Source organism: Macaca nemestrina, chromosome 2 (genome assembly GCF_043159975.1).
Source record: "Macaca nemestrina isolate mMacNem1 chromosome 2, mMacNem.hap1, whole genome shotgun sequence".
In the NCBI taxonomy this organism is placed as follows: Eukaryota; Metazoa; Chordata; class Mammalia; order Primates; family Cercopithecidae; genus Macaca; species Macaca nemestrina.
Genome location: NC_092126.1, coordinates 109203082 through 109228046, shown reverse-complemented (window position 1 = coordinate 109228046; position 24965 = coordinate 109203082). Strand labels below are relative to the sequence as shown.

Sequence of the window (24965 nt, the reverse complement as noted above, 5' to 3'; positions counted from 1 at the left end):
GAACACTTTGTACTACTATAATAATTTTGTAGCCACCTCTTGTTGCTATTGCAATGAGTTCAAATGTTTCAAGTATCAGCTTAAAATATCTATGAGGTTAATTATCTCCACCTGAGCAGTTCATCTCTCCAGTAAATTATGTATCATAGTAAAAAGTGATCTCCAGCAGTTCTTGCAAATTTTGTGTGTAGTGCAATACTGTAAGCCTTAAATAACATCATAGGACTCATACAAAGTGTCACTAATGATGCTGGAAGTACTCCCAGTAAACAACATAAAGTCATGATATTACAAGAAAAAGTTGAATTACTTGATATGTACCACAGATTTAGGTCTGCGGCTGCAGCTGCCCTCCAGCATAAGGACCACTGTAAAAAAGAAGAAAAGGAAATTCATGAAGGCGTCACTGCATCTACTCCAGTTGCTGCAGAAACCTTGTACTTTTGGTGAACTACCTTTTAACCTTGTATTAAAAATGCAGCTTTCATGTGAGTGTAGGATTGCTCTAAAAAAGGCATCTCTAATATAGTTTGAGAAAAAAGTTAAGTCATATATGAAAACTTAGAGAAAAAGAAAGATGAAGGATCTAAAGTCAGAGAATTTAGTGCCAGCAAAGAATGGGTCGATAATTTTAGAAAGAGGTTTGGCTTTAAAAATATCAAGATAATGAGAGAAGCAGCTTCTGCCAACTAAGAGGCAGTAGGTGAGTTTCAAGACACCAATTCTCAATAAGAAAATTATTGAGGAGAAAGGATAGCTGCCTAAACAGGTTTTTAATGCAGATGAAAATGCCCCCATTCTGGGAAAAAAGATACCACAAAGGACATTTATTCGTAAGGAAGAGAAATGAGCACCAAAATATAATAGGAAAGGATTATCTAACTCCACTGTTTTGTGCAAATGCAGTGAGGTTTATTATCAGGACTGTTCTTGTCTATAAAGCTGCAATCTCTGAGCGTTGAAGGAAAAAGGTGAACACCAGCTGCCAATCTTTTGGTTGTACAAGAAGAAGACATGCACAACAAGCACCCTTATTCTGGATTAGTTCCATCAATGCTTTTGTCCATGAAGTCAGGAAGTACTTTTCCAGTAAGGGACTGACTTTTAAAGTTTCCTTTTTTATTGGACAATGCCCCTGGCTACCAAAACCCCATGAGTTCCATGTCAAAGGTGTTGAAGTGGTCTACTTGCCCCCAAACACAATGTCTTTAATTCAGCCTCTAGATCGGGGTCATAAGGGCCTTTAAGGCTCATTGCACATGGTTCTTTATGGAAAGGATTGTCAATGCTATGGAGGAGAATGCCAGCAGAGAGAACATCATGAAGGTCTGGAAAGATTACACACCACTGAAGATGTCATCATTGCTACAGGAAAAGCCGTGAAAGCCATCAACCCCGAAACAATAAATTCCTGCTGGAGAAAACTGTGTCTGGATGTTGTGCATGAGCCAAACAAGGAAACCATGAAAGAGATTGTAGATATGCAAAATAAGAATGGGGGCAAAGGGTTTCAAGGTATGACCCTTGGAGAAAGATTCAAGAGCTAATAGACACCACACCAGATGAATTAGCTGAACACAAGTTGATGGAGATGAGTGCTTCTGAACCAGTAACAAATGATAAGACGTAGAAGTAGTGCCAGAAAATACATTGACATTAGACAATCTGGAAGAAGGGTTTCAATTATCCAAGACTGATTCTAACTTCTTTTATGACATGGACCCTTCTATTATACAGGCACTGAAACACGCAAATGGTGAAAGGACTGGTACCATATAAAAACATTTTTAGATAAACAAAAAATAAAAAGTCAGATGGAAATTATGTATTTCCATAAAGTTACACTGAGTGTGCCTTTCTCTCCTGACTCCCCTTCCACCTCCTCCAACTCTTTCTCCTCTGCCACCCCTGAGACAGTAAGACCAACCTCTCTGCTTCCTCTTCCTCCTCAACCTATTCAAAATGAAGACTTTTATGATGATCCACTTCCACTTAATGAATAGTAAATATATTTTCTCTTCCTGATGATTTTCTAGTATTTTCTTTTCTCTAGCTTACTTTACTGAAAGAATATAGTATATAATACATATAATGCATAATATATGCTCATGAACTATTTATGTTATTGGTAAAGATTCCAGTCAACAGCAGTCTATTAGTAGTTCACTTTCAGGGGAGTCAAAAGTTATATGTGGATTTTTGACTGTGCATGGGGTCCACAGCACTATCCCTTGTGTTGTTCAAGGAACAACTGTAAATGCTTGGGCTCAAAATATAAAAAGAAACCTATAAATTAGTAATTGTTTTATGGGATGTCTTCAAAATGTAGCATTAAGTCAACTAGAATTCAATCAGTAGTTATATAAAAACATAAGGGTTAAGTCATGAGAACTAAATAATTCATTCTCAGAAACTCCTAAAAGTTATATAAATCACCTCAAAGTTACATTTAACATGGGAAATAGGGATAGCTGAATATGTCTGCTGCCTTATGATATGCTTTCTAAAAGAGGGCATGTCCGGGGCCAAAAGCAACCCACACACACAGTATCTGGAACCCAGTAGGAATTCACAAATGTTTGTTGAGATGTTCCTGTTTATCTCCAATTCAATTCTGCAAGCATAGCTCAGAGCTTATTAAAGGCCAGCCATACTATGTTATTATATAATCAATATTTCTTCCTTCAAGGAGCTTGCAATATAGTAGTGGGGAAAATAAACTCATATAAGTTGGCTAAGAATGACATTTCCGTTTGAGTTCACTTTATTTTTCATATATTATTTATCCATCTCACTGAGAAAACTTCCAATCATGAACACAGCTTGCACTAGGCTATTCAGCTCTTCCAATAGGACTACACAGCCCTAGCTTTGTAGGCAAAACTTCCTGAGCAAATTTGATTTTTTGTTTCCATTTTCTATGATGAAATGCAATCGGTGAACACCCTTACATTGACAACAGTCCAGGGAAACATTTATTGAAGACCACAGATCTAGGAAGATCCACATTTCTGAGTAAGACACTCTTCTTAAAGGTGCTCCACCCTTGTATAAGCTGTCAGTATATCTCTTTTTGTAGTTTGCCACTTGTAATAATAATAAATCTAAATGTACATCTCTGGACACTTCTACTGCAGCACCTGATGAAAATTTGGGTTCCCTGTTCAGGACAACTCTCAATTTCACAATCATCACACTCACCCACAACTTTTCCACACTCCTGTTAAAACCTAACCCAAATTCCACTGCCTTCTGGAAAACTTTTCTGAATCTCTCCTCTCCAGTCTCAACAGAAGTGAACTATCTCGCACCCTCTCTGAACTACCCTACTACTAACTGTCTGCTTTGAAATTATTCTGCAAGTTTGAATTCTCCCTTGACTTGATTATAAGCCCATTTTTGAAAGAGACCAATCCCATCTTGTTCATTGCTCCCTTCCCCATTGTGTCTTGAGAGTCCAGCTTCCCATTAACAGCTGCTGAATGTACAGACTGAACTTGTGGGTTTAACTGAAATGTATATGCATAAGGGAGTATGGAAAGAGGATTTGGTGCATATCATCATCTTTATAATTTTTCTTGTAGAATACAAGAAGGTATTCCCCACAACCAATTCTCAACATTTTTTGAGGTAGGCTTCTCATTTTGATGGTTTTGGTGTTTGTTCCCTTTGGGGTGTTGTTAATGCATTGAGATTATCAGTGAAACTAATCTATAATTTGGGCTAAGTAATTGCCAACATCCACACATTCTTCCAGGGAGTTGTGTTTTATGGTGAACCACTTCCTCGCTTGACCTCCTTTAATGCATGTGATAGTGATTTCACTAATTTAATTTGTCAGCACTCTCCAATACTCTGCCGATCATTAAGGTATTTTGAAAGCAACTGAAAATAGCCTCTTGCCTACTGCAGGCCTACTCAAATGCTATATCTCCTGTAAAGAGCCCTTTAATCTTGGCCATTCTCTTCTACAAGGTCTTGGCTACTTTCTCAGTAGTCAAGATGTGGCAAGATGGGGAAGTTGAAGAGAACTTGTATGGTAGAATTTCATGCAAGAAGTCATGCTGCAAAGATTCTGTCTTCTTAAGAATAATCTCCTAAATGATTTCCCCTATTTTCCACCTACTACCAGTTCGGTATTTCTCAAACTTTTCTCTTTCCCATATAACCTTCAAGATTTTTACATTTTCTGTGTATCACTTATATATATTTTTTTACTTAATCATTTTCTTCATTTCCTGTTTCAACTTAAGTAAAGCCTCACCTTAGTCCCCCCACACCCCCCAAAAATTTATAGTGCGGGGGCAGCTGGGGCTTTCTGAGTCCCTCCACTTCTTCCCTCAGATTTCCCCCTCAGATTTTTTACTCAGACTCACTATCATGGCCACAGAACTTTGCACACAACAGGGGTTCTGTAAATAGTGGCAGAATGAGTGAATCTGTTGACATCCCTGAGGAGGCCATGATCAGCTTCCCATTCCTCCTTTTGCCAAGTCTAGGTTGCAAACACCCTGAAATTGGTGGTCCTAGTATTATGACTGGTAACTTATAAAGTTATAAGAGTCTCATTTCATAATAATATACAAAAAATTTATCAACATTTTATTTATGTTGAACACTGCTAAAAGGTACAAAATGGACTTGTGTACCTCCCTCCAAATTCACACACACACATACACTCACACATATACGCATTTTAAAAAACTGTCACAGCAATTTAAAAAAAATAAAAACAGAGCCTAAGAAGATCACTAGTAAAGTAGGGTGGAGCTGTTCTCCCTCACGGCTCGAATTGTTTGCTTTGGTGACCAACCCACACTAGTAAACAACCTGAAGTACAAGTTCAGCCTTTTCATGAGCCAAATTCATTACTTTAAGACCAAAAATACATGTTCACATTTGCTGTCACTAGTTAGACAGCTTATGTAACAACATTCAACTCTGTTGAGTAGATTGGCTAACAGTGATAATCTCCTTGGTATGGAAGATTTTAGATTAAAGCAGAATTTTATATTACAAAAACCAGCTGATGGAGTTTTGCAGAACAACTTTAAAAATCCCCAAACCACAAATGTAATATTTGCATTATACACACACTCCTTTCCTTCCCCTGAATTAATAACACTTCACAAGCACAGGATTTGGCCTGTGAGAAAATAAACGAGCTTTTCAGCAATGCGAACTGATGAACGACTTTGTTTACTGATCAGTCATAAAAGTTTTTGTGAACTTCATCTCGCACCCACAACACCTTGTAAAGTGACCCTCTCACTATGTGAACACAACCAGTGTCTACAGAGGAAGGAACCAAGTATTATGAGGATTAACTACTGGAATGGAATGTGTCTATTAATAGCTCATAATAGGCACTAAATAATGGCAACCATCGTTATCAAATTCAACAACACTAAACAGAAATGGGGAGGTGGGATGGTAAAGGGGAAGTTTAACTGAGCTTGGAAGGGGTTAATATGCAGGGTTGAGAGAATCTGCCCTTAGGAATCTTGCAAGAAGACAGGGATTCTGCCCAAATGCCATTGCAGTGCCAAGGATAGGGAGCCTAGCCAAAGGTGAAGTTGGGCATACCCACGCCACTGCCTCCAGGCCATCCTTCCATGCCTTGGAGTGCTCCAGGTGACACACAGGAGAACCTTGCTTACTGTTCTTGACCCAAGGCTTGAGATCCTTCTGTGGGCAAATGCCTGCACATCACCTCTGGATCATCTGAGTGAAGGACTCTGAGTCCCTGGTATTTGCAATAATAGATCTCATCCTACTCTTGTCCTTCCAAGCCAGCGTTTCTAAGAGTGGTCCTGATCTGTGATCACTCCTGGAACATCGGTTAAAAACCGCAGATCCCAAGGACCCAAGTTAGACTTGTAAATCAGAATTTCTGGAGATGAGGCCCGGGAATTTGCTCAACAAGCTTCCATAGTGGTTCCAGGCATATGGAACCTTTTGAAATTCACTACTCTTGGAGAAAACCCATGCTTTTTGCATTTTTTTTTTTAATGGGAAAAGGTTGCTAGAGACTTTTAACTAGAAATATAAGAGAAGATAATAACAACAACGACAACAGTAATAATAACGGGCGGAGTCGTAGGGAGGGGTCGTTTGAAGCTCTACTTGAGAACCTGCAGCCGTTGGTGTTGTTGGCCTGTCTCAGCCCCCCTGATGCTCAGGTAGGAACTCCTGAAAAAAAATATGTCTGAGCCGCGCCCTATGAGACCATTGAAAGGTCTGGGATGTCCATTGCACCCTTGGGGTCGCCTAGGCCACAGGAAGTTTTGGATGAGAACTTCCCAACAATTCACAAGCCGATGCCCCGAAGCGCGCAAGCGCGGTGGCGACCCCAGGCAGCTCCAGGAAGCACAGCCCTCCGGTTCCCTTCTGCAACGGCACTCAGCTCCCAAAGGTGAACGTGGCACAAAAAGGTGGGACTTCCGGCCCTGGAAGCCAATGCGCACGTGGCAGTCAACCGGTTACGCAATACTTCCTGTCGCGTGATCCTCAGGACCAATGAAAATGCATAATTGCAGTCCACGTGCCTCGGTTTCCGTTAGCAACCAGAGGCTTCTAAACAACCTACCCTCCCTCCCCGTCTTCTGTGGCCCAGCTATCCTCGGCGATCCCAGACTTGGCGGGCCACCGCCTGGCCACTCCCGTTCCTTTAGGCTGCCGCCTGCCGCCTGCCGCCTGCCGCCATGGTGAGTAGCCGGCCCTCAGGAGCCGCACCACGCCCAGGAGAGAGCACGGCCAGGACTGGAGACACTGAACGGGTGGGCCCGGAATGATTACGTGGCCTAGTTGGGTCTGGCCGCTCCTCAGCCTCCCTGAGAAAGGGAGGCTGCACCGGGCGCGAGAGGTTCGGTTAACCGCAGCCCAAGCCCTTCTGGGGTAATCCTGGGTGAAGCCTTTTCCCAGCAGCCCAGCCGCGTCGCTTCGTTTCTCTCGCTTGCCTGGGGGCGGGGCGGAGCCAAGTCAAGTCTTAGGTGGCAGGTGAAGAGAACTAGAGGAAACTGCTGCCGGCCTAAGGTGCGGGGCAGGGTTCTCACTCAATTTCAAGAACCTCCAGGTTTACGCACACACACACATTAACACATACGCAGGGTTCTCACTCAATTTCAAGAAGCTCCAAGTTTATACACACACACGTTAACACAAGCTCAGAGTTCTCAATTTCAAGAAGCTCCAAGTTTACACACGCACACACACACACGCATGTTAACCAGAGGAGCAGGGAGAACGAATCCAGCTTTCTGTGTGATTGAAATCCAACTTTCTGATGTGGATGTGACTTTAAGAATCCCAGAACCCTATTTTACAGCCGAGGAATTTGGGTGACATTTCCTTTGTTTTGGCTTGCTCAAAAAAGACCATTAATCCCTCTAGCGAATAAGCATGCCATCTTAAATACCAGTCACACTCAGAACAGTGCACAGCGCTGAAGTGTTCCGGAAAACGGATGAAACCAGGGTTGAGAGCACCACCTGAAATGGCTACTGAAATACCTCAGCAACCAAAATTTCTGTTTAGACAGCGTGTTCCAAGCGCTGTCTGGGAGCTGAGAAGACTCCTGTGAACTAAACGGATTGTTCCCTCCCCTTCTTGAGTTTAGACCCTCTCCACTCATTCTCTTGATTTCCCTAAAATATCAAGAGAATACGTTGAAAACAAATCACAAAAAAATTGATATCTCTTCCTGTTCTATCTTCTGTCATCCCTTTCCATCAATTAACAACTGAGGCTTTGGAATCAGGCTCAAGTTCTTCATTAGTAAACTGCAGATAATAACTGCACAAGGCTGTTAATATGATAAGATAATGCGTATAAAATAAATAGCGCAGTACCTGCGAAAATATTAAGCATTCAGTATCTGATACGTATTATTAAAGTATGCTCATTTTTATCATTACAGTTTCCTCCTTGTACTTCTCTTAAATTGTATATGGATTTGTGGGCATAGTTAAGAACAGGGAACCATTTCTGGTACTTTACCCACTCCTCTTCTATCTCCTTCCGCCTAAACACACATACACAATTTATGGTACAATTTCAAGACACTAGCTTGGCAATCCTCTGGCAGTATTTCTTGCTATATGTTTTCAGCTCTTTTTATTATTATTTTAACAGAATATTTCTACAACAAAATTCAAACAAATTCTGACTTCCCCACTTGGATACCTCCCATTGTTTCTAACCATTTTAGGACTGATCATCATATCTACCTCTCATTTAGCAGATAGTAAAACTAATGTCATTGGGGTTAAGTGACTTGGTAACAGACTGTTACCAAGGTAGATAGTTGCATAGCTAGAACTAAACCTGGTTTCTAATCCAGTGCTTTGTCTGTTATACCACACATCTACCTATTGCATTTGCTCTCTAATGGTTTGACGTAGATACATATATGTGTGGAAGTAAAGGTTTGTGAATAGCCGTTTCCTAGGCTGATGCTATTTTTCCTTTTGAACTCAGCTGTCCACTTTTACCCCCTTTCTTCATTCCAATCCATTTTAAAGGAAGTTTTCTGTCATTTACCCTTCTCAGTTTGAGTAATTTTTCCTTCTTGATCCTAGGACAGTCTTAACTTTCCTTGAAAGGAGGGAAAGGAATGAACAGACAGGAACTGGCCACCTGCTGGCACAAGGCACTATGCTAGGTGTTGTGCATTATAAGAAATGATTCAGGCCGGGCGCGGTGGCTCAAGCCTGTAATCCCAGCACTTTGGGAGGCCGAGACGGGCGGATCACGAGGTCAGGAGATCGAGACCATCCTGGGTAACACAGTGAAACCCCGTCTCTACTAAAAAAATACAAAAACTTAGCCAGGCGAGGTGGCAGGCGCCTGTAGTCCCAGCTACTCGGGAGGCTGAGGCAGGAGAATGGCGTGAACCCGGGAGGCGGAGCTTGCAGTGAGCTGAGATCCGGCCACTGCACTCCAGCCTGGGTGACAGAGCGAGACTCCGTCTCAAAAAAAAAAAAAAAAAAAAAAAAAAAGAAAGAAATGATTCATGCCCTCATAGAGTTTACAATCTACTTGGAGGAGCAAAACCTGAAAAAAAAAGATAATCAATAATACAAGGTAGTAATCAGCCTATGACCGTACCAAAGAAGTAGCAGAGATTATATATGCTAGCTTTTAGAGGAAGGCATATCTATAGAGTTACTGAGGGCATATTGGGAGGTGGCACAGAGTAGGTGAAACAGGTTAGGCCGTGAAGGGTGGGTAGGAATTCAGTGATGTGGTGGAGCATGTGTGTACTCACTGCTGAGAGCCAATTTTATGCATTTCTTCTCACCTCTTCATTCAGTGACATTATATTAGTGGCTTGAAATCAGCCATGATGGAAGTATTTATGCCATGGAAATCAGCAATGCTACAAATCAGGCCCCCCCTACCTAGAAAACCTGCTGTTAAATACTTACCATCACACCACTGGGTAGGATTCAGATTCTCGAATAGGAATGGAGAGAGATACTTTAGGATCAGAGTAACATGAGTGGAAGTCAAGGCAGGAAATTTTAAGTCATGTTTCAGGACTGATGAACAGACTAGTGTGGCTAAAGTCGAGTGTTCATTTAGTAGAATCCTGGGAAACAGGGTAAGAGAAAGAGTTTGGGAGGTTTTGAGGAGTAAAGAGTGTAAATTTATACTATAGACAATAATGATTAAGAATCTGTATTTGTGCTTTGTTTTTAGCAAATTGTGACATTGTTTTGTGATATTTCTAAATTGTGGGATATTCTTGCCCATATTGATGTGTGACTATCAGAGATAATATTGTCTCTAATGTAGGTAGTCAATTACTTTTAGTGCATAATAGAAATCTGTCTTGTTAGTCACAACTCAGGTGCATATGCGACTGTAACCTGTTGCACTTGGTTACCTTACAGATTTCTCTTTCGCTTCCCTTCAGCTCTTGCTGTCTCCATTCTATCCTCCAGACCTTAAAGACTTATGCCACCTAAACTGCTTTGTAAAGCTCATCAGCTGCTTAATTACAAATTCAACTAACATGGCCGATGCCTTGCTCTTAGCTGACTGCTGACCTGCTCTATTCTTTGGGTGCTAGCCCTACCTCCTTGGGCTTGCCTCTTAAATATCTGTCAAGCTGTCATCTGGTTTAAAGTACAGACCAATTAGTGGTTCTTTCCAAATCAAATATACTTGTTAAAGCTGTATTTAATGGGGTAAGGGTTAAGCTGCTATAACAGAGTTGCTATTTTTTGCTGTAAGGTTAAGTGGCTTGAAGAATACAGACGTTTATTTCTCTCTCACTTAACAGCCATCTTACTGCTCATCTCAGTTCAGTGACAGGGTCAGTGTCTCTCCATGAGGTAGAGATGTGGGTCCCTTTCATCTCGTGGCTCCCCCAGCCTCTAGGGCATTAATGTTGTCTGCGTGATTCAGTCAAGTCACCACCTCTTCCAGGTTTCAGAGAAACAGGGAGTGGCAGAGGTACACCCCATATCTTAAGGCCAGGTCTTTGGAACTAGACCACAACATTCATTGCTGAGAAGTAGCCAGCAGTGACTTAATTGCAAGGAGGGCAAAGAAGTGTCATCTAGCTGGGCAGCCATGCAGCCAGGAAAAAGAGAAGAATAGAATTTGATGGAGATCTAGCAGTCTCGACCACAGAATGTCTTATGCATTTTCATTTTTGGCTCTTTGATCAGTTCTTCAAGACTAACAAATTACCTCTTTCTTTTTCAGGCAGAGTTGGGCCTAAATGAGCACCATCAAAATGAAGTTATTAATTATATGCGTTTTGCTCGTTCAAAGAGAGGCTTGAGACTCAAAACTGTAGATTCCTGCTTCCAAGACCTCAAGGAGAGCAGGTATCAGAGGAGGACTCTAAGCAAACCAAATAGGAACATGGATTCTTTCTGGTAGCCAGTATGGGGGTGCCATAGCAGATGTCAGTCAATTTCTGGGATTCATCATGATCAATTATTTGCTAACAGCAGCTATACTAAGCCTCATGGATACAGGAAACAAAAGAAGTTGTATCGTGGTGGAAGCAATGAATCTATTATCAGAAATGCATGTGATAATTACAGGATTCCAGAGCTTCAGAAGGGTAGTCAGGAAGTTGCCAAGGGTTTGTGGATTAATGATTGGCTGGTTGTATTAAAGATTCCAGAACTTTAATTACTTGAGTTATTAATTAAATGGTTAGCGCTCTAAGACATGGAAATTAGTGAGAAAACACGTCTGTGTTTCATACTGAATAATTAAGAGAGAGGAAAACAGCAGGAAATCATAATGCTGACTAGTACCAAAATTGTTAGTTGATTTCTAGCATGAGATAATAATGGTTGGACCATAGTTGATTTTTAGCAAGAGATGAATGTCATGTCAGACATAAGTGAAAAAGACCTCCAAGTGAGCTCCAGCTGCCATAAAACCATGAATGTGTCAGTATTAGAGGCCATCAGCCTTAGACCATTCAGCCCATTAAACTCATCTGGTAATCTGGTTTCCTAACCCCCAGCAGATGAAAGCAACAATTTAATTGGCAAGAACATATGTTCTATTAAAGAATATAGAAAGATTATTAATATTTTAATAAAGATTTTTGTAAAAAAATGTTCTGGTTTTTTTGAGAAGGACTAAATTCTGCTGGCTAGATGAAACATTAAAGAATTATAAAACAAATACTATTAAGTTTAACTCTGATAATGCTTTAGTGTAACTGGGTCTTGCTTGATGATGTCTTTTTGGAAGTAGGAAGAAAATAAAGCTGAGGTTGGGGTAGTTGCCCTTCATCTGCTGAGAGTCTGAGGGAGAAGGGACTTTGGAGGGTAGAGGTAGGGAGAGGAGAGGACTGTGTTACTGTGATACTGTCATTGAAACTAGAAGGCACACACGGAAGCTTTTTCAAGGATTCAGCTGTTGGGCATGAATCCTTTGCCCAGCACCATTGTTGAAGATGATTGTGGGATTTATCACCACCAATGTGACCATAGGCAAGTCACCTCCACTCTTCAAACCTGTGTTCCTATCTGTAAAGTTAGGGGATTGTAGAAGATGTCACCAAAGTTCTCTTCCAACCCAAGCATTCTCTATGTGAGAGTAGTTGTTTTTTGTTTTTTTTTTTTGAGACGGAGTCTCGCTCTGTCGCCCAGGCTGGAGTGCGGTGGCACAATGTCGGCTCACTGCAACCTCCACCTTCTGGTTTCAAGCAATTCTCCTGCCTCAGCCTCCCAAGTAGCTAAGATTATAGGCACGTACCACCATACCCAGGTAATTTTTTGTATTTTTAGTAGAGAAGAGTTTTTGCTGTGTTGGCCACGTTGGTCTCGAACTCCTGACCTCAAGTGATCCACCTGTCTCTGCCTCCCAAAGTGCTGGGATTATAGGTGTGAGCCACCATGCCTTGCCCTTAGAGTAGATTTCTAATGCTGTTGTTGATGATGATACTCATTTTTGTGGAGTGTTCAGTGGAACTTTAAGATAAGCTAGTTTATTATTATTATTATTATTATTATTATTATTATTATTATTATTTTGGGTCTCAAGAATGCAAAGAGGAGCAATATATAATTACCATTTATTTCCCATAGACATTTACTAACCTGTGAATAGTTCATACAGTTACTAAAATGCTAGAGAAATATTAGAAAGAAATAAGACTATGCCTTCCAGGTTACTTTTGAAATTATTAAATGTAATAAGACTGATTTCAGTGGAGTTTGAAATAAGACATTTAATACTAAAAAGTTAAAGAAAAAAGTAGATGATGGTTTGGGGAATGTGTTTGAGCATTTACTTGTATTAAATGATGTGCACAATTTAATCATTTGAATAGATGTCAAAAATTAATTGAGTTTAAATTATTTTCAATGTTTATTAATAAAGAAGATAGTTCCCAGAGAGATTTTCACTGTAATCTTTGAATTTCTTAGATTGCATGAATGTGGGTTTCTTAATTTTGTTGTATTTTGTAGATTTTTTTTGTTGTTTATCCATAAGTTTTCGATCATGGTTGTTTTTCAGGCTGGTGGAGGAGACCTTCACCATAGATGAAGTCTCTGAAGTTCTCAATGGATTGCAAGCTGTGGTTCATAGTGAGGTGGAATCTGAGCTCATCAACACTGCCTATACCAATGTGTTACTTCTGCGACAGCTGTTTGCACAAGCTGAGAAGTGGTATCTTAAGCTACAGACAGACATCTCTGAACTTGAAAACCGGTAATAAAAGTTGAACTTGCAACTGTGACAGTAGTGGCCCAAGCATGATCTTAAAAGTTAGTGAATATCTTTGCTGCATATTTTCTTGGGGCTGGTGTGTGAGAAAATTTGGGTAGGGTAACAGCAAAGCATTGAGTCACTGAGTGATCTCTTGGGTACCACTAAGCGCCCTTTTAAAAGTTCTTTGTTTCTACTGTTCCTAGGTATTACAAAGGCCATTGAGGTTTATGAAATTGCTTTTCAGGCTATCATTAATTATTTTTTACTGCATTTTTATTAGCTTGGTCAGTATTACCATCTGTCTTTATAGATTGGTCAACTAAGAAATAAAGATTATGAGGCAGTTGAAAAGTCAGTTCAAATACAATAAATACCATCAATTCAATCCAGTAGCATTGGAAGTTTTCTAAATAATTGAATTTAAAAGTATACATTTATTACTTTAAAATAGGAAATATAAAATACAAAAAAAGCTTATAATATGGACATCAAGAGCTCAAATTCAAAAAATATGGTAAAACTGGTGAAGTTGAAACTCGTTTTAAGAAAAGGCATGCCAGAAATCAGGAAGGACTGACCACCAAGCCCCGTGAACTACTCTAAGCACAGTCACAGCACATCAGTTCACGTGCAGAGTGCTGAAAAATGCTGAGGACAACCTGTGAGCAGGGGAGGAAAATCACTGAACTTCTGCCACTGTCAGTAGGTGACTGGTGAGAAAACTCTGAGAAGGGGGTGCTTTAGGAAGCTTAGAAGCTGACTGCTGTTAACGCTTTAAGCTTGTGTATAGTCACTTCTCATTGGCCTTTGCAAATCTTCAGATGGCACAGCTCCACTATCTGTCTTTCCTAGGAATTTGTGATACTCTTTTTCAGTAGTTACTATGGACTATTTTCATTTTTCTGAGGCTACTTTATTAAGAATCAGTTTGTGTTTTTTGAACACCTACTAACTAACAATACATATTATGTAATAAAACAATCTCCTCATAGCACCTCAAGAATACAAAGTTGACTATAAATTTCCCTCATATTTGTATTAGCATTGTAGTTTATTTCTAGCAGTAGATATTGCATACCTAGTAGGTGCAAAGTGCCAGGTGCTGTGGATGATTACATTTGAGTCCATGTGGTTTAGGTTCTCAACCATTTGCAACTAACATTTTTGATATGGTGAAGTTTGGTCCACCTTGCTCTGTTCTCTCTGGCATGTAATGGGTTGGTACCAGTGATTTTACTCTTCTTGTGTGTGGTATAAAACTATTTTAAATGAGTAATTTTTATCTTTGCTTTCATCTTCAAGAGAATTATTAGAACAAGTTGCAGAATTTGAAAAAGCAGAGATTACGTCTTCAAACAAAAAGGTAACTTTTTGGTCATTCTAAATCCGTATCTTAATAGCCAGTATTTAAAATCCTCAAGTCACTCAAAGAATTCAGAGATCCAAACTGAGAACTCTTAAGGAAAAGCATTCAATTCAAGAGTAAAATTCAAAAATTGTCTCTCATATTTTCAGGCAAAACAAAAAATGTTTTGGAAGTAACTATGAAAAACTGCTCTTGTCTGTGATGGCCTACACATACATGTAATCCCTGAGTTCAGTCTCAATCCCACTTATAAATACTCTACTCAGAAGATGCAGAGCACAGGCTCTATCTAGGGTCAGCCACACCTGGGTATACATCCTGGCTCTGACTTCCTGGCTATGTTACCTTGAGCAGGTTATTTGAGGTAGCTGAGCTTCATTTTACTCATCTGACAAAGGGAGACAATACTAGTAGTTATCTACTTCTCTTTCTAATCCTTCTCATTAATTGGAGTGACCGTTTACCATTCATTTCACAGACACACCGTAAATACTCCATTGTTGGGTAAATACGCTGAGATGAATCTATGTACATACACATGCAAAACACTTTCCTGTTATTCCTTTGGGTCATATTTCTGGCTAAGAAATTTCTGGATCAGAGGGCATGAATTATTTTTAATACATATTACTAAACTACTGTATTGTTTGTGCCAAGTTATTGTTTATCTGTAGTATACTTGCCTAGATCTTCATCAATATTATTGTTTTTCACAGAGTCTAAGGTTCATGTAGAAATCACTGTTTCAACTCCCACAAGTTAAAATTCTAGTTCCTAGATGCTAGGCTCTATATCAGATCTGGCTTTGAGCTCCTTCCTTTCCTCCTTTCTTCCCTCATTTTCCTTCTATCTATATTTTTTAAAAGATACAGGGAAGATAGGTTTTATTTTTATCTCTAACATGTGTTGGGCACTGTAGGACAGACATATCCTAGGCACTGGGAATAACAAAGGATGAAACCAACAAAAATCTCCACACCTATGGAACTGACATCCCAGTGGGTATGTTTATATATAGTATTTTCCACTTGCAAAGTGCAAGTGTTCAGTGATTATACATGCTTTATTCTGTGGTGATTTCAGTTTGGTTTCTTTATTTTGTTTCAGCCCATCTTAGATATCACAAAGCCAAAACTTGCTCCACTTAATGAAGGTGGAACAGCAGAACTCCTAAACAAGGTAATGTTATTATTTGGAGAAATGGAAAGCCTCTAATTCTGTCCTCTCATTGCCTAGGGTAGAGAAACAGAAGTGGAAGGTTTGATTCAGGTCCTCTGAGGATAAATAGTCCATTACAGTAGTTTTACTTGATGGTACCCCATGGGCCAGAAGAGGGCATACTTAACCTTCTAGAGAGCCTGAAGTAGCTCCTGATCACACCTTTTCAAGGTAAAGTGAAGAGCATGAAATTTTGGACAGCGTTTATTGATGGACATTTAAAGTTTGTGATCTACAGTAACAAGGAGAAGGGTTTTTAAGTTTCTAAAAATTATTTATCAATTAGCCGGGTGTGGTGGTATGCGCCTGTAGTCACAGCTACTTGGGAGGCTGAGGCAGGAGAATTACTTGAACCCAGGCGGCAGAGGTTGCAGTGAGCTGAGATCACACCACTGCACTCCAGCCTGGGCGATAGAGTGAGACTCCATCTCAAACAAACAAACAAAATTATCAGCACAGGTTGAGTATCCCTTATCCTTGGGACCAGAAGTGTTTTGGATTTCAGATTTTTTAATATTTGCATTATACAGACCCTAGTTGAGCATCCCAAATCCAAAAATCTGAAATCTGAAATGCTCCAATGAGCATTTTCTTTGAGTATCATGTCAGCACTCAGAAAGTTTCTGATTTTGAAGCATTTCAGATTTCAGCTATTTTGCATGACCCTTGTATTCTCAACATTATGCTAGATGTTATTGGAGATAAAAAGCAGTGTAATACATGCTCCCTTGCCCTCAAAAATGTAATTTTTTTTTTTTTTTTTTTTTTTTTTTGCGAGAGCCTTGTTCCGTCACCCAGGCTGGAGTGCAGTGGTGCAATCTAGGCTCACTGCAAGCTCTGCCTCCCACGTTCACGCCATTCTTCTGCCTCAGCCTCCAAGTAGCTCCCACCACCATGCCTGGCTAATTTTTTGTATTTTAGTAGAGATGGGGTTTCACCGTGTTAGCCAGGATGGTCTCAATCTCCTGACCTCGTGATCCGCCTGCCTCAGCCTCCCAAAGTGCTGGGATTACAGGCATGAGCCACTGCGCCTGGCCAAAAATGTAATAGTTTTATTGGGAAGGTAGAACCGATGTTCTAGAAATAGAGACCAGAGAATCCTCTCCTGTGTGCTACAGGTGTCACACTGGGTAGCAGAGAAGATTCAGTTGTATGCGGATGAGAGTAGGTGGGAACAGACTCTTGGCTAAGGGAATACCTAAGCTGGGCCTTGAAGGGTGAAGACCAATTAAATTGTAGAGGAAGGAGAAATGAGTGTGTTGAGCAGGAGAACAGAACAGGCAGTGGTCAGGTAGGAGGCAGCATGACTTGGAACAGAGTGCAGTGCTGTCTGGGCTGATGTGTTTGTTGGAGCCTAGTGAAAAATAACACAGGTGATTCGAATGTTTGAGCTGTATAAGAGCAAAGGTGTTGGCCTCAACTCAGTCAGAAGCATCTGTGGGCTTGAGCATGGTATTGAAATGATGGAGTTCTCAGGATAAGGGTCAACAGTGTGCAGTGTAGGCAGAGAATAGACCCAGGATTTGCAGGACCAACTGGGAGAGAGATAGCAGGGAAGGGGGTCTTTGGAAAAGACTTGAAAACAGAGGACTGAAAGAGGAAAGATGTGTCTGAGAAACTGAAAGAAAAGAAACTAGATGTCTTAGAGCCAAAGCTGACTCACAGATACTGAGGCTGATAGGCTGGATGAAATGGGGATATTACCAAAATATCAGTAGTGCATTTTTGAGCTATTATGTAAATTAAATTAAATTTTAAAATTAGATTTTTAAGTGAAACAAGTAATAATTTCAAATATTAAAATATTTTGGTTGATATAATAAAACTTGAATTTACTCACAAGGAAATTTTAAGACTTCAAGAAGAGAATGAGAAATTGAAGTCAAGGTTGAAGACCATTGAAATACAGGTAACTGAGAAATGTTTTGACACAATTATTGAACTGCCTACAGACTAAATACTGAAAGTGTTTTGTTTAAACTTCACTATAGGCTACAAGTGCACTGGATGAAAAGTCAAAACTAGAAAAAGCACTGCAAGATTTACAACTTGATCAAGGAAATCAAAAGGTGAAACAAGTTTTAGCTATCTTTTTCACATTTTCTAAGTAGAATGAAGTTATAAACTTAAAATTAAGTCTTAGTTACTGCTCACTGTACCCCACCCCTTGCCACTCCCTGAGACGAATGCCTCTATTTTCCTGTGTTGGGACATCCTTGCCCCCGAAAGGCCTGGCGAGAACCAGTGGCCTTCCCTCTGTATCCTCCAGGGCAGAGGGGGCAGTTCATAGCTCACACATCTGCAGTTTCCCTGGCATGCAAGATGTCCTCGCCATTTCCTGCAATTTCCTTGGCCTGCATGATATTCTTTTTTTATTCTTTTTTTAAGTTTTCCCCTTTCACGTTGACATCCAATTACAGTGGAGGGGAAAGGAAATGAAGAAAAGTTTTTAATTGGTTTATATTTGGGTTTCATTATACTGAACATTACTTAAGTTTGCCTTTGATGAATGTGACAAAATGATTATGAATCTGCAGATGCATCTGTACCCACCGGTAATATAGAGTACAATGAAATCCAGTGTTGTAGTTCTTCACGCTTGTCTGAATGTAATGACTGAATGTCACTCTGCCTGCGGGAAGTCATTGTATGTACAGTGTCTCCTGTGGCCTTTCTGTTGAGTGTGCATGCTACAGTATGATTTCCTATGAGCAGGACCATTTGGGTAAATATTCAGTGCAGCACTGGCTTTTCTAGTGGTCATACTCTCATTGCAAATGTCTGGTAAACAATCTCAAAATCTGCTTCACTGGGCTTTTGCTAATCTTTTCTCTGAAAAATTTCAAACATACGCAAAAGTAGAGAGAATAGTATCGTGAACCCCCATGCACTCATCATTCTGTTTAGCGGTTACCAATGCATGGCCAGTCTGGTTTCATTTGTACCTCTTTCTTCTTCCCACCCGCCATGTTTTTTTGAAGCAAATCTCAGACATTGAACCATTTTATCTGTAGATATTTTTAAAATAGGAGGATACTTCTTATATAGCTAATGATTTTCAACCATTATATGCCAAGGACAATAGATTTATAAAAACACAAATGTTCCAGAACAGCTTTATAATTCCTCATAAGTCAAACAATTGCAAACACATTTGGATGATGAATTTGTTTAAAAGCTTTTTGGGGCTTTGCTCCAATTTTACTATAAGATTTTGGACATAAGAACAACCAGTGAATACATGCTTTTATTAGTTGCAATGAAATAAAATCTTTTTTTCAAAGACCAGGTTTCGAAAATGAGGAAAGATTTTTTTTTTCTTTTGTTGAAAGTACTTTTTTTTTTTTTGGAGATAGGGCCTTATTCTGTCACCCAGGCTGGAGTGTGGTGGTGCAACCATGGCTCACTACAACCTTGACCTCACAGGCTCAAGCGATCCTCCCACCTCAGCCTCCCAAGTGGTTGGGACCACAGGCATGTGCCACCATGCCTAGCTAATTTTTTATATTTTTTGTAGAGATGGGGTCTTGCTTTGTTGCACAGGCTGGTCTCAATTTCCTGGGCTCAAGCAGTCCTCCTCCCTTGGCCTCCTAAAGTATTGGAATTACAGGCATGAGCTACTGCTCCTGGCCGAAAGTACTAAGTATTTCTTCATCCACATATTAACCAATTGTAGATGATTTTACTGTCTTATCAATACAAATGTTTTTTCTGTCGTGAATCTTACCCAGTCAAAAACAAGATCCGGGAAGAGAGAAGATCCAGTGCTTGTCTTATGCTGTAGTTGTCAAAAGTATGCAAAAATGTACATATTAATATAAAAAACTTAAAATCTTAAAAATTTAGAAAATCATGTAATCAGTAATTGGGCTCTCATATTATTTTCTTGTAAATAATGACTAAAACGTATGTCTATTAAGTTTTTGGTATAAATTATATTCTATCATTTTTTAGAATTCAGACTTCTTTAAGGATTTTTTTAAACTTGGCTTTTCAAAATGAAACCTATTTGCCATCTCAACCCTGGTACACACATCTTGGATTGAAATACCAGCAGTTCACACATCATATTTTATGTATTTGGAATTCAGCGGCTACTGAGTGTCAGCTGTGTGCAAGACACCACACACCGGGGGCTGACAGTGGACTGGCCTGCTGGTGACTCTGCAGGGGCTGGCACTTACCTAGGCTCTAGGCTGGCAAGGGGGGCTGACATGCACACACAACATAGAGCATTTTTTTCATCTCCTTTGATGTTGAATCACCATTCTAAAATAGTTATTTTTAGAATATCAACATGAAATTACATGCATGCATTTATTTTTCATAGGATTTTATAAAGGCCCAAGACTTGAGTAACTTGGAAAACACTGTCGCTGCTTTAAAGAGTGAGTTTCAGAAGACACTTAATGACAAGACAGAAAACCAGAAGTCACTGGAGGAGAATCTGGCGACAGCCAAGCACGACCTACTCAGGGTTCAAGAGCAGCTGCACATGGCTGAAAAGGTCAGAAGACCGTGTTTAAGGGATTTGTCTGTTAATGTCCAATTAACTGATGCACACAATAGAGAGGAATACATGTGACTAAGGTAAACATTGGACAGCTGCAAATTCAGATTATTTTTTCTCAAGATATTAGCCAATATGTTCTAAAGAGTAATCATTTCCAGGCACTGATATTCTTCCATCTTTGGTACTACAATATCTGTGATAAGAAGATATCTCCCCCCCTCTATGGCGTGGTGAAATGCTCCTCTGTAGGTGGCTTGAATCCTGCCCCACATCCAACCGTGTTGCTCTTCTGCTCCTTCTTCCCACAGCCTGCAGAGGGATGGGGGACTGGTTTTTTTTTAAGGATTTGTATACTTTCGTCATAATTTATATAAAATATGTAGAGAGCTAGATTCTTCACTTTGGGGATTAGACTCTTAAGAATATGCCTGTAATCCCAGCACTTTGGGAGGCCAAGATGGGAGGATTGCTTGAGGCCAGGAATTTGAGACCAGCCTAGCCAACATAGCAATTTCTCTATAAAGAAATTAAAAATGTGCTCATATAAAAAATGGAAAAAAGAATATGGGAACTAAAATTTAAATTAAAAATCCTTTTGCTAAAATACACTACTTTGGGACTTGGGAAAAAAGTGTGCTTATTTTACTGGAAAATTAGTGTAATGTTTTCAAATAGATTTCTCATATCCAGGCCTTGAGTTATTTACCAACACTGTACTTGGGAAAATGTTACTATTTTATGGCTTCTCATTTGAAAGAATATATTTTTAAACTTTGGATAGTCTTAATTTTATATAAATGTGTCTTTTAAGGAAATAGAAAATCATTAGCAAAATATTAGTAAAATTCAAGCCAAAAAAACTACATATTTTTATCACATTTGTTATCTCTTTCCTTAACTGTTTTTTTAGTAATGGGCTGACATTTTTTACTAAGCAGGAATTGGAAAAGAAATTTCAGCAAACAGCAGCTTATCGAAACATGAAAGAGATTCTTACCAAGAAGAATGACCAAATCAAAGATCTGAGGAAAAGACTGGCACAGTAAGCCACACTGATCCCACCTTGGATTTCTCTCTCTGGATTGATGTTTGTTCTCTGTTAAATCTAAGCTTGTTCCAGAGAAGTCAAGCTGGTGGTAGTTGCTGGATCATTTAGTCCAGAAGCCTTCATTTAAGGAAACTGGAGGAGCTCCAGCCTGACCTTATCTATAATGCCCACCAGGGCTTCTTTTTAGGTTCATCTAGGCCTTTAGACTCACACAGGCCTACAGTAAGCTCCTCTTGGCAATGGATCCACTTAGCAGGATGTCAGACAGGAAACACAGCAAGCTCACAGGGCAGTATTAGGCAGTTCTCTTCTCCTCAGTGGTATACTCTAAGCAGTCCAAGAACTGGTCTTACTGTTCCCCTAAGTGACAGTTTAAGTTGGAGAGAGTGAGATTTTTGCAGATGGGTGTCACAGCCAGCTTAGAAGTCCGTGTTCTACATAGGCTTAGCATCTCTTGTAGCAGTCACATGATGCCCAGTTAAGGGTATGTCCAGTTAAAAGAACTTATCGCACAGGGGGAAACCTAAAGGGGTGGCTCCTACCACGTATTTATAGTTATTCATAGTCCTCCAGGTCCAGATGTGGTCATCAGATGTTTTGCCTGGAAACTGAGTTGACATTTACCTTTATCAGAGTTCCAGGGGAGCAGAGCTAGAAAGGGAATTCAAGGTGAGATTTGTCCTTAGAGAAGTAGATTTGCTAGACCTTTACTCATATAGTCATATCAACTATTCTTGTCAATATGATGATTGAGGTAATTATACGAAGTTATCGCAGGTCTAAATGCCAAATATAGAGACTTGGAGTCTTAACAGTGATCTGGCCTATCCTCCTACCTGATGTAAAAATCCCCTCTGAGTCACCATCAAAACAAAGTTGAATATGTCCACTTCTATCATAGCAGTAATTTGAAGTGAGAAATATAGTGCCACTGCTTCAAGTAAACTTATTTGGTAATAACAACAACAAAAGGTATCCTGACATTGTGTTCTTAATTTATATCTCCAGATATGAACCTGAAGATTAAAACTGAAGATTTCATCTGGAAGCTGCCACACACAAACATACAAGCAGTCTCACCTCAGGCATGTATTTTGAAGCATTTTGTCATATCCCCTCTCCTTATTTTTCTAATATTTAGACTTCTAATATTTAGAACTAGAGCTCCTATTTTCAGCTAATTGAAAACAGAGAAAACCTAGTGATTCTGTCTGGTTATCCCACATGCCTCTCTACTGAGTGCTCCAGAGTCTTAGCTCGCATGCACCGAGAATTCTTTACAGCAAAGAAGAGATTTTTAGAGTGGGAAGAAAGAGGCTCATCCTTCTGCATTAGTATAAAGAGTCTATCTTTTTAATAAATGTTAAAGAAGCTAACAGTGTTTGTACTTATGCATTCCCCGTGGGTAAAAATAAATAATAGCATTATTAAAGATAGTTATTACCAAAAAAAAGATAGTTATTACAAATAAATATGTCTCTTTATTTTTAAAAATGAAATCTTAATTCATTTACTCTATCTGATGATAAACTATGAATTCATTGAAAATGTGAATTCTATCCATTATGGGTAGCGTTTACCAATTATAAGGAAAATTTACAGCAGTGAACATGAACATTCAGTTAACTTCCTCAGTCTCTCCATCTTAAAGACCATTTATCAGAGGAGATTCAGCGTTTTTTGCAGCATAACATTTCGTGAGTCTGTATTACTAATGGATAAGTCAAGTCCATCCTGCACTTCTACAGTTCAGAAAGTATCTGGACTCAGAATAAATGTAATATTTATACTTGTTTCCAGAATGTTATTTTACATTTTATGTTTAAAAAGAACACTTTTTAAAAGACATAGTCAACATAAAATCACCTATCAGACTTCAGATTGGACTTTATTTATGTGGATCTATAATAATTAATTGTGTTTTCAAGAGGTTTTACTGTATTTGTATTGGCCTGGTTTTCTCAGACGATTTTGGACAAATCATTAGAAACTGGGCATCATATCCACAGTTGTGTAAGGCAGTGACATACTGTAAGGAGAAACAAAGTCAAGTCCATAAAGCAATAATCCCTCAGAAGGAAAGTCCTTACTTTTCACATATTAATATTTAGTAATTTTTCCTGCTTCTAAAAGTAAGAGTATCACACCCTAAATGAACACTGTCTACTAAGAGACATCATTCCACTTCCACAAATGAAGATTTTATTCCAAGAAACGAGTTTACTGATTGGAGCATAGGGCTTGTTATTATTCTTATTCAGGCTTTTAGTAATACCCTTGAATTTATTATTTTTCTTATAGGCTTTTTGTTAAAATAGTGAAGAAACAAATGTTAAAGGGTAAGATAATTTCCCTGCAAAAGGACACAGAAGGCAGTCTTAAGAAGATAAATGGATCAGAGAAGGGAGAGAAGAAAATGCAATAACAAGCCAGCATTTACTATGTATTTTCTCCTCACCTCTCTCTCCATATTTAGGTCATTTACCAGTGTCTGTGCCCTTTTGGAGCTTTTGTTGAGGGCTTCATTCTCACCCTGTATTTCTTTAGCCCTAAATTGACACTCTCTCCAAAAATCCATTCCGTTGTCTGTGGACCAAGATGTTCTATGTAATTCAGAAGCAGAACTCTTGGCTAAAGGGCTAGTGTGTCCTTCAGAAACCATTCAATTACTTTCTCCGTACACCTTTGTCAGTTTGATACCAGTGAGGAAAAAAGGTATGTTGATAAGAAATCTATATTGCTAGGTAAAATTTGTACTCGTTTTCTTGATAGCAATTTTGAAATATTCTGTACAGTATGTTCCTATCGTTTAATAATAAATTCAAAAATATTTTTAAAACCTTAAAACCTAACTATGCCAAGCATTAAGATAAACAAATATGATGTTCTTTGATGTAAATCAACATGATGATTCTTTCACATGCAAACACATTTTAGTGTTTCTGGTTTGTCATTTTTGTTGTTGTTGTTGTTATTTACTCTATACCCTTAGCAAAATTACAGTTTTAAATTTTTATTGTTTTTAATAGTTTTCCAACTTTAAGATTTATCCCATTTAACTGAGAAAGAAAGCCTTTTTCATATATATATATGGAATTTCTAAGGATGTTGGTTTGAGCCTTGATTAGACTTTTAATGTGCTAAGCCAGACAGGCAGTCTGTCCGTTGGTGGCCATGACAGTGCAGCTTTGGTTTAGTATAATTCAGGCTGCTGCTGCTGAGTTATGCACGGACTTTTTGTTGACCACAATAAAATGTAAAGGGTTTTCTTCTGTTTGACATTTTAGTGTTCATTTTTTCTCTTTTATGCATTACATTTTTAACCTATATTAAATAAATGTTTAAATGATCATTTGCTTATGTCTTATAAAACTCAGCATAAGGAAAATACTGCCCCACCTTGACTGTGTAATCTTATTTGCTAAAGCCTTTGCTGTTAATTATTTCCATTCTGATTAACTGAAAGAGATTTATAGAGATGCTTAAATTTTAAGCCCTTGGTGCTTTTAGATATATACTGGTTGCAAAAATTTGGCATTAATGATTTCCCTCTGCTTATGTGTAAATGCCTGTGTTCCAAAGCTTTGCCACTAGATATTCAAAACGTAAATGGTCACGTAAGC

At 39.1% G+C, this 24965-nt stretch overlaps 1 protein-coding gene across 2 annotated transcripts; it reads left to right on the top strand.

The window, feature by feature from the left end:
* Positions 1-6558: 6558 nt before the first annotated feature.
* Positions 6559-23137, top strand: LOC105480341 (leucine zipper transcription factor like 1). 2 transcript variants are annotated; one of them, XM_011739014.3, is made up of 10 exons: positions 6559-6707; positions 10717-10841; positions 13003-13197; positions 14500-14560; positions 15671-15742; positions 17625-17690; positions 17773-17850; positions 20112-20288; positions 21233-21336; positions 22351-23137. In XM_011739014.3, exons 1-10 carry the CDS (start codon positions 6705-6707, stop codon positions 22367-22369), a joined length of 900 nt encoding a protein of 299 aa, XP_011737316.1. In that variant the 5' UTR covers positions 6559-6704; the 3' UTR covers positions 22370-23137. The 2 variants fall into 2 exon arrangements, with proteins under 2 accessions (XP_011737316.1, XP_070947656.1); XM_071091555.1 differs by lacking the exon at positions 6559-6707 and adding an exon at positions 7017-7035.
* Positions 23138-24965: the final 1828 nt, after the last annotated feature.

Excerpts from the sequence above, each read along its gene's own strand:
- LOC105480341 (XM_011739014.3), top strand. Across the intron at positions 10,842-13,002 it reads CAAGACCTCAAGGAGAGCAG|GCTGGTGGAGGAGACCTTCA; the intron begins GTATCAGAGGAG and ends GTTGTTTTTCAG. Across the intron at positions 20,289-21,232 it reads AGCTGCACATGGCTGAAAAG|GAATTGGAAAAGAAATTTCA; the intron begins GTCAGAAGACCG and ends TTTACTAAGCAG.